At 28.0% G+C, this 11,073-nt stretch overlaps 1 protein-coding gene across 1 annotated transcript in view; it reads left to right on the forward strand.

Moving 5' to 3' along the window:
- The window catches only part of LOC129962643 (uncharacterized), a 383,150-nt gene extending 373,108 nt beyond the window's left edge, over positions 1-10,042 (forward strand). Inside the window, exon 4 of the mRNA XM_056076520.1 lies at positions 6,027-10,042. Within this exon, the coding sequence (XP_055932495.1) occupies positions 6,027-6,429 (403 nt within the window). The 3' untranslated portion in view covers positions 6,430-10,042. The remainder of the gene's footprint in view (positions 1-6,026) is intronic.
- Positions 10,043-11,073: the final 1,031 nt, after the last annotated feature.

The following is an 11,073-nucleotide window of genomic DNA, read 5'->3' on the forward strand; positions in this document are numbered from 1 at the left end:
GTATCTTTTTCTGCATGTCATAACTATCAAAAAGCGATATTACTATTAAAGAGGTAGATTACTCACATTTGATTTGCTGTCGGAGTAATTTGGTAAGTTAGTGGATGTTTTGGGTTGTTGAAAACTGCGTGTTGTGTATCAGGTTACCTGGAGTGTGTTGCTGTGGTATCTTTTGGAAAGAATTCCGTGATGTGTTCCGTCCTAGTTATAAAAGAAACCTATAAAATTTATAGCGCATTAAGATGGTTTTAATGCCAATTAATGTGTGTAATAAATACAAGGCGAATAGTTACTGGCATTGAGTGTGAATGTCGTCATAAGAAAAGAATGTGTGATTGTAAAGTTTCTCTTTTATGTAACGCTTGCGTAATAAATTTTTTTGAGATGACTAATCGTAGAATAATTTCCTTGGAAGTTTTTTATTGTGTATATTAAGCCATATGGTTTTTAAATTTATTAATATCGATATAAAACGTTTTGATGAGAATTTACAAAATTGGCTTCATATTTAAATCGGAGTTTTATTGGAGTTAAATTGGATATTTAATTGGATTTTTTTAGTGTTTAATTATCTTTAGAATACAAAGTTTTCATCATTTATACGTAAAGATTATACTACCACAACAATGCATTGCAATTGTATTTAATAATACATTATTTGTTATCAAAGATAATATGTGCACTGAATGTATTTTTGAGAATCGTTGCTGGTTTCTATTTTAAATTACTAAAAATTGAAAATTTCATGATAAAGTTCAGATTATAATTGTTTGTGTTTAAAATGAGTAAAACTTTCTAATGGAACTAATGATATTTTTAATGACGTAGTTTCTTACGTTCTGAGAATGTTTTTTTAAATCCCAGTCACATGATTTAGTTCCAAAAATGATTTTATATTTCTTTATAACCCTAAAAATATAATATGTCTCAAAACAAAAATATGCCCATTAAATGTTCCGAATTTATAATTTAAAATGTGAATGGCAGCTCTCATTTTTTTTTTTTAATTATAGAAACAATTTTTGAAAATAATCACCACATCTTTTGAATATTATTCGAGTGATAATAATAACTGTTGGTTTTCAAAAAATGATTTTCCCAATATTTATCATCTAGTTAAAAAATATATATCCAGTTAGTCATTAAATGCATGAAACATCTTTTAAATAAAGTTCCGGAATGTTTACAGTCGTCAATCAGTGTAAAACCCATAGTTGAAAATAGCTGGAAAAAATCTTGCTTTTGAATTGTTAATAATTATAATTGTTCTATAATTCTAGTAATTATTAATTTCAAAATTATTAATCTCAGAAGGAAAAATTGATAGAATATTGAAATAATATGATGAAACAATGTATGGAATTAAAAAAAAATATCCTATAATCTTCTTTTAGGAATAAATGAATATATCTTTAACTTTTAAACTATTATATATATTTCATGATCAGTCATTAAAGCGTTGGATTTCAAAATTTGATAAATAAAAAGTTTAAAAGTATCGTGTTAAACTTGTATCAAATTACACAATGACGTAGTTATTTTATTTAAAAAAATATTTTAAATAAGTTAAACTGATGATTTTTTTAAAATATTTAAGCATGATAAATATTTTGGTTTCGTTAACCATTATGAGTTATCTCTGCCTTTAAGGAAACATAATCGTCTACTTTATTGTTATTTATCCTTTAAAATTATTTTATTTGTATTCCGTGTCTTAATAGCTTTTTTTTTTTTTTTTTCTAAATTGTTAACAAAAGAGTCAAATATTTATCCGATTTAAACCTTAAAAACTATTATGAAATATAGATATATTAACCCTTTCTAGGGCCGTGGGAAGTAAGCTTCCCACCAAATTTATCAATATTTGTATGAAATTAGGTAGGTTGGCATTTGTTCTGACATTTTTTTTTTTTTTTTACAAAGATGGAAACTTAGATGCTTTATCTTACACAAGTTTGTTTATTTGTTACTTAATTATTAATTAACCAAATTAATTAATTAAATTTATCTAATAAGTTAAATGAATCCCTTTCCTTATTCTAATTTCAAGCCTAAAAATATTTTAACATAATATGACTAGAAAAAAATGGCCCTTTAAAGGGTTAAACTATAAAAGTTTTATATATTTCGAATTTTACATCATTGTTGACTATATTGCATAAATGTTATCTGATATAATTAATTTTCGTAATATTTTTTGTTAAATGTACTATATTAGGAATTTATCGCGTGCAAACATCTGAAAATCTAGAATTCTATTGCAATTTTTTTAATGTTTTTTAGTTATTTTTTTGCATGAAGTTTAATTTTTATGCAATTAAACTGCATGCAAAATAGTTTTTATTTATTCAATTTTTAAATATTTTGAATTTTTTTATCCTATAAATGACATTAAACTGCGTATATTTATTTTACAATAAAATATTCTACTTTTAAAACTTTTATATTTCATTTTTTTTACGCTGAATAAATATAATTTCAAGATAAGATGAAAAGATAATATCAATTATAATTGATATAAGCGTACTCTTTGGCAAATTTATCGATATCTTATTAAAAAAAATGAATATTCATATAAGTACTTATACCATCATATTAGCAAATCTTAACGTATTGTTAATGTTTCATTCTATCATTTCTTTTCAATAAAATAAATTTTTTTTATGAAGCTTTAAATTAAATTGAATACACAATAGAATGAAATGAAAAATAAAATCCCCCTGTATCTTAATTTATCTCAATTTAACGAAATTTTATTTGTCGGGGTTGTTCGAAATCGTTACTTTCTCCGTTGTTTATTACCAAGCCTGTAATCTTTTCGCCTTCTCTCCATCAAATAAATAAGGGTGTTAATTCAGTTATGGGATTTGCAGGGACACAATAATTGCACTTCAGGAATAGAATTACCTCGGTTCTAACGAAGTTATGCCAAAGTTAATATAAAGAGATTGCTGCCTACAATTTGAAATGAAAGTTGTGCTTGTGGGAAGGGAATTGTTATTGGAATAAATTTAATGTTTAATAATTTCTCTAAGGTATTGTTTTTATTTTATTATATTATTATTATTATTTATTTATTTTATTATTATTTTTTTTTTTGCTTAAATTTTTCCGAAACATATAATATGAGTTGATAATATATTTTATTGTTTAATCTTCCAACAAAATGGTAAACAGAATTATGAAAATTTTCACTTCATGATATTTCAATGCATAAATTAATGCATTGAATTAATATTAATTTCCTTTTATCAGTTATTCGTCCATCATAAACTGATGCTTCTTAAATTGTTGGTAGACTTGCTCTTGTAAGTTATATTGAACGCTGTGTTTGTCTTGCAAGATTGAAATAACTTGGATCAGACTGTCTATAAATGAATAATTAGTTTTGAAAGCATACAGCATTAGAAGTTACTTATGTTATATAGAAGCAATTGAATATCATTGTGTATTTTACAGATGGTTCGTTTTTGAATGAGCACATTCAGTCAGTATTTTAAATGCTCATCTTAGTTTTATGTATATTACCTATATAAAGAAACACGAATTTTTTAAAACTAATTATCATAAATATTTGGCAAGCTTTATCTTTCTAATTTATTTATTGTTTGGTAAGTTTAAATAAATTAGAAAGATATTAAGTTTTGTCTTGCCGTTTCCAATTTCTGTTTAGAATATAAAAAAAGACTTTTTGAAAAACTAAATTTTTTTATATTTTTAAACTTGTAAGACGTAAAACTTATATCAGTTTAGAAATTTTTCATTGTTCTGTTCATTATGTTACACAATTCCCTAGTTTGCTGTCTATATCTTCGTACATCCAATTATATCATAGGAGAAAGTGGCAATGTTAAAAAATGGCCACACTTTAAAAATATTTCGCCATTGTGTCTGAAGTTAAACCTTAATTTTGAGTATAGCAAAAACTTAAGTTTTTCAAGCTGCGAATTGTGTAGCACTGAATTTGTGGCATGGCATTGTTTGAATTTCTATGGCACATACTATTACGAAAAAAAAAAAAAAAAAAAAAAATCAAATCCGTCCGTGAATTACGGTGAAAAGTAGCGGGCTTAGTATAGGATGACGATACCTTAATATGCATGAAGCACAAAACATAGACGAAGCATATACAGAATAGCACTCTCTGAAGTCTATAACACACAAGCAACAAATTACTGTAAATAAAGCACACAAAGAACTCGCCTGAGCTCATCTCAACTGATTACCGTTCTTTTGCCTACATGGCTTTGCTTATGGTTCTCGTAGCAGAACATCAAATGTCTTTGAACAAACGTCGGACCTTGAATTCTAATGATGCTATCTCCAAGATTCTCGAATATTCTTTGTCCTTCATGTTTGTCTACAGGAACACGTGTCACTAATCCAGCATTCATTCATCAAACGTTAGAGTTGACTGTAAAACATTTTTCCTTATCATCAAACTAAACTGCGCAGAGAAATTATATTATACATTTATAACAACACCAAAGAAAAGAAATTATAATTTGGTATCAGTGACATCTTCTCAAAATCAGTTGAAGGGACATAAAATCGTAAGGTTATAAAGTAGAAAGTAATAAAAAATTATGCTGTGTAGTCTATACTTATAATAAAGCTCAATGTGTGTGTGTGTGTGTGTGTGTGTGTGTGTGTTGGCGCTCTACAGGCCAGGTCATTTGACATACAGCTATCAAATTTGGTACATGTATACCTTAGAGGTCGGGAATGTGCACCTGGGGTCCCTTTTTTTGAAATTTTAATTAGAATTTTAATTATTAATTAAAAACTAACTTTCCCGCCAAAAGAATCTTCCATTTTCCCCACCGCCAACTTTTCCGCCAAAAAAATCTTCCATTATCCCCAACGCCAAACGAGAAAGGCTTCCGTTGTTTTTTTCTCCCAACAGTAATGAGGCTAGGGTTAAAATTTTTCGGCGGATTATTTCAATCGGTTCTGCTTATTTTCTTAATGTTTGATGCATTTAAAATTAAACATTGTTAATGAATCAATCTTTCAGATTCATTCTGAAGTACTTTTGAATTAAAATAAAACAGAATAAAGGAAATTAAAAATTTCTAATCCGCATAGCGTTACCCCAACTGGCGTAGAAAAAATCACGTATTTGCGTTACGTAACCGGCGAAGAAAATTCTCGCATGCGCATTCTGTTCTGATTGTTGCCATGACAACATGTATATGCTTATAGTTTTAAGTACAACGTTTTTTAAGTAGTTTTTTTAAAACCTGTTTTCAACCGTTTATTTTAAACGATTCGTTTTATTTTCTTAGCGTTTGATGCATTTAAATTTAAACATTGTTAATGAATCGATCTGCTCATAATGAATCTAAGAAAATTTTGTTGACCAACTCTTGAGATATTACATAAATTTAAAAAAATATTCTTTAGTGCCCATAAAGTTTAAACGCTGAGTGACTCTATTTTCAGTAATCAGATTATAAAAAAATGCTTTGTTTCAGTAAAAAATATTATTATATTAATTGAAGATAAATTCTTTCCACTTTAATTTAAAGCATAAATTCTACGGGTGCTAACAGAAAATGAGAGAGATACATATTACGTTATGACTGAAGGCCTTTATAATATTATGAATGAATTATATGATAATCAAAATTCGAAGTTTTAAAATATTTTGATGAAGAAGCTATTAAAGTAGAAATTGCATAAAATATTTAATTATTAAAATTTTAACGAACATTAAGATTGGCGAACCGGCTGGTCGCCAAAGGCGGCTAGTACACTAATAAAAATGTATTATTAAAAGTTGTTTTGAATTTATTAAAACAAGTAAATTTGCTGTAAAACATGAAAGCATTCTGGTATCCTGGTTTGTCCAGCATAAAAGGAACGTGTGAGATACCAGAAATGAAAATGTCATTGCTCCTTAGTTTCCTTTCAGAAAGAGGAGAACTGAAAAATTGCATATTAATTGTATGGACTTTTTAAGATATATACCTTCTTTATGCATTAAATAGCATGCTTATGTTGGTATTTTTTTTCTGTTTCAGCCACGAAAGTGGTGTGGACAACCCTTTCCGACCGGACGGTGAGCTGAGCCGCGAAGCGGAAACCATCGTTAACTTGATCAAAGAGGGCAAACCTATCACCCCTGTCAAAGGAGAAGAGATGGACGGCGTGGTGGTCAACGGTGTCTCCCATGACCAGACGGACTCTGTCACCGCCCCCAACGGACAGCAGGTCACGGAGGTGGTCATCACCCCTCAGAGTACCGCCCCCCTCCAATCAAAGGCAAAGGGTGGAGCCAACGGCACTACGCCCAAGGACGCGGCCCCTGCTCCTGGCATCGTCGAGGTCCAGCGCGGAGTCATCGTGCCTCCCACAGATGCTCCCGCCGTCGAGCAGGTCATCATCAAGAAGAAGCCAAAATGCAAGTGCTGTGTCATCCAGTAGTGCGCATGCGTGTGTGTTCTGGACCGCCCGCAGGACAGTGTGCAGGCTGCTGCAGCGGATCTCTTTTAGGCTTTCAGTGCGTTCCTCGCTAAGCTGGAGTGGTGATATACGGTTTTGAAAAGAAAAAAAAGTGGATCTGATGGCTGAATCGGAGCTTCTTTGACCACTTCACAGCAGATGAGGATTATAAATATGAAAAGGACTAATATATATTACACACACCAGTGACGATATTTTATTTTCAGCATTTGCTGTGTTTCGCTTTTATGCCTTCGACATCATTTTCTAGAGTTCTTGCTATGCAATACCACATAGGGACTCTTGTGTTTGGAACTGTGAAGCCTAGTCTTTTGAATGTCGTGGTAGTGATCTGTGTATGGATAATGAAAAGTAGTGTGTTGTCTTGCAAGTTATGAGATTTAGAATTTTTTAAAATTAGGTTTTAAATTGTTTCATACATTTTTAATTTAAGAGGTTGTAGTTAATGTGTGATGAATTTATATTTCCATTTAAGATATTTTTTAATGTACTAATATGCAGTAATTTCAAAATATTTATTATGAATTTTTTTAAAAAAGATTTTAAATTTTTATGATTAATGTCTTATATTTTCTTCCATTTCACATTATTTGTGATTGTCACTTATGTGTAATAGATGTACATAAATTAACTTGCATATATTAATTTTTACATTGCTAAATGTAATGTTGCACTTTTAACTGCTTATTCGTAAAAAGCATGTACTTAAATTAGTATTATCTAAAGTGATAAAATAATTACTGTATGCGTTATCTATATGAGAATAATAAAATTTGATTTAACTGTCAGTCATTTTATTATGTGAATTTAAAACAAATTTTATTCTAATTAATGAAATAATTATTCTCATTTAAGATGCATTGTTGTAAAAAGACTACTTTTGAAATAGCTAAATAAGTAATAATATTTGTATAAAGAGTATACATTATCTTAATTTTAAAATTGTTTACTGAAATTCAGTAAGATTATTATAAAAAAATGTGTACAGTTATTTAAAGATTTTGTTTTAAATTGTGTAAGATGTTATATAATTGGAATATGAAACTAATTTAAATATTTCTTAATACAGTTTTGGCATATATTGCTGTTTATCAGATAGGAAACCGTTGAGATCTTGTATATTTTGAGCCCTTTGTGCAGCTTTTCGTTTTATGAAAGAAGTGTATGAGTACATGTGTGCATACACATAGCACAGCATGCACTGCATAATGTAGTGAAAATGTGGTATTGCATAGTGAATTGCATCAATTTCTAGGTTTAGATCTTTCACGCCGGGTGAAGGTTGGACTATTGTTACAAACAAAACGCTTCTTATTGCTTGGAAAAACAAGTAGATGCAAACAACTGCAGAACCAAGAGAAGATATCTATTTAATATATTCGTACGATGCTTCATATTTTCTGTACTTTAATTGAAGTGATTTTTGTAAGTCGTGTATTTTAATTCTGCCGTCAAAAGTTTTATTCATTGTACAGATAAAAAAAAAAAAAAAAAAAAAAATCAAAGCAGGCAAAGAAATTTTGGTACATTTCTGGTAACTGTATATGGATTATTTATCCTTTACATTTGAGAGATCTAGTTTGGAGCAGTTATAGAACGTGATAGGCCAAAAAATTTACTTTTAAATGGAAGATGTTTTTTATTGTTGTATAGTGAATTATTGTCTGCAACAGTTATGCTTATTTCTTTGCTGTGTCATCATCTCTTCCAATTTGTGCTCGACACAAGAACTGTTCTTACAAAGATGTCAATGCAGAAGTGACCATTGCCATTAGAAAAGCATGAAATTAAGTTGTTTTAAAACAATCGAACATCAAATGCTGCAGAATATCCTTTAAAATTCGATTCATATCAAGAAAATACATTTTCACTGTAGTTACTAACGATTCAAGATCCCAATAGCGAAAAGATATTGTATGTTATTGAACAATTTTTGCAATATTGTACTATATTCTTGGAAATTATTGTGCAATGTTGTATAAATAGTGTTATACAATATTATGTAGATTCTTGGTGCTGCCTGGGTTAGTTATAAATAGAAAGTGATGGGACACTACATAATCTTTCAACACATTTTAAGTTCCAATAAAATCTCCATGAAATGAAGCAGCTTCCATTTAAATTTGGGCTTTATTGCTTAGAATATTAATTACTGTTCAGATTTAAATTCTGTTTAAATATGTGAATTACTTTTAAATGCATTTGATCATATTGGAGTTTTGGATATGTATAATTAATTTTGCTTGCTAACTTATATTGTTACTGGCTATAATTCCTTTTTCTCTTACATTTGAAAATTTTTACAGTTGTGAATCCATTAAAAACTTAAGAAAGTTTTTTAATGCTCTATTTTTTATGATTCTGTGCAATATATATTTTTTTTGTTTAATTATGATGTTATTCTGAGTATTAGCTAAATTATAGATTCATTATTATTAAAATTTAGAATTATTATATTATTTAAAGAGTAAAATCACATGCTATCCTATCATTTAACATATCCTGTATTTAGTAAAGCAATTTTTATTTATAAGAGCTGATGTTCGATTTAATCATGATTCAGATATAGATTCTGAATCTTATTTTCTAATGGCTTTGGTTTCTATTGCTGCGTAATAGTTATTTTGTGACATAAGGAAATGTGTTATATTTCTTCTAGACATTTCTGTGAAAAATAATTCTTTAGGATGAATATATGCACATTTTATTTTTAATAAGTATTACTATATGTGATCTTGAACATGTAGCAGTTAGATCACTCAAAGATTCCTGGTATCTTGCTACAGCATTAACGTATTACCGAAAAAATTTCTTGGACCTGATAAAAATAAGAAAATGTGTTTTAACCGAAAGTGGGAAAACTGATTCAATTGTGTTCAAGAATTTTAAAAAAGCAACTATTTTTTTCCCATTTTTTTTCTGTAATTTCTTTATAATTAATGGTTAATATATTTAACAAAAAAAAAAAGTTTTTTAAATGCATTTCTTCGAAAATTGAACCATGACATTGTGAATAATTATATATCAGCTAGATTTTTCTTTTGTATTTGAATGAGAGAATATTGATTTAAATATATTTTGAACAGTGCATTGACTTGTATTCATTTTGTTCATTTTAAAGCTTTTGTTGTTGATAGATATTTACAGTTTTTACATTGCAAAGTTTTTGTTTCTGTTCAGATGTTATGTTCTGTTAGTAGATTATTTGATGTAATATTTTAAAACTCTTTTTAGTTTGTTACTTCATATTTCCCAGTTAATGATTTGGAAAATTAAAAATTTGTACAAAGCGATTCTTTTTTTTTTTTTAATTCTATAAATTACTATTTTAGTAATTGAAAATTTGTAAAGCACTAAAATTATCTTTATTTCTTTTAAATTATTGAAATTATATTTTATAGAACTTTATTAAATAGTATGTTCCATTTGACTTTTTTCATTTTTTTTTTCCTCTCTTTTTGCATCTCGTTTGTTTAGAGCATGATGTGTATTTCTTTCTAAAATAAAAACTGATCCTGGAAGCTGTATAAAGTCATTTTTGAAATAGTAAAGGAATAAAACTAATCTGACTTTGCCTTTCTCTATATTTGTTTGTCCAATATACTTCATTATAAACAGCAATATATTTCAATTTTATTTTAAAAATTAAAATCTTTATTGTATTCCACTTGTTTGAAATCTTTTGCACTTTTCATGGTTTGAAAGATGTTCAATATGGTGACTGATTGTGCATTGAAATATGCCAGAGACATAAAATATTCGAGTATTAATTCTACACTTCATTTTAAATATTTCATCTATTTCGCATTCAAAATATTGCATTCGAAAAATGCCGTAGATGGTCATAAATACATGAAATGCTTATAATTTGAAGTGAAATTTCGATTAGTGTTTATTAATTATAATTTTTATAAGAAGGCATACAATCTTAAATTACAACATTTATGATGGAAAATAGATCAGAATATACTGTAGGACAGACCTTAAAACTACAACTACCAACTTGGTCATGCAGGTACTTTTAAAGAAAAGGTGCTCTTTCACTCACTAAAATTTCAATTGTAATTACATTGTATTGTATTTTAAATTGTAATTTCAAAATTAATTCAAATATTAATGTTTTCTCTCAATGTTAATTGAGCATGATATTACACAAAAACCATTTTTACACTACCTAAAATAGATTGCTCAAATTTTTTTTTATTTCCATATATTTTTTTTATTGATTTTTAAGAATATATATACATTTGCCAGAAAAAGTCTGCGTACAAACGCACGGTAAACATTCTAGAGAGAATAAAAGCAAATTATAGTGACAATATTAATTTAATTTTTATTTAAAGTATTTCTTGAACAATTCATTAAATATCAATAACAATTTCAGAAATATAAGACACATTATTTTAAAGTAATAGTAATAATAATTTAAAATTACCAGAAAAAGATTGCGTACAGATGAAAAAAGTCTTCAAAAAAGAACTTCCATAGACTGTCAATTAAATTTTAATACCTGGTTGGATAACCTTTGTGTCTAAGAACCCCTGTCAGTCGTTTAAGCATAGATTGAATTAGTCTAGTGGTTTCCTCAGATGAAATATTAGTGCA

The sequence above is a fragment of the Argiope bruennichi genome, chromosome 3 (genome assembly GCF_947563725.1).
Source record: "Argiope bruennichi chromosome 3, qqArgBrue1.1, whole genome shotgun sequence".
Lineage (NCBI taxonomy): Eukaryota > Metazoa > Arthropoda > Arachnida > Araneae > Araneidae > Argiope > Argiope bruennichi.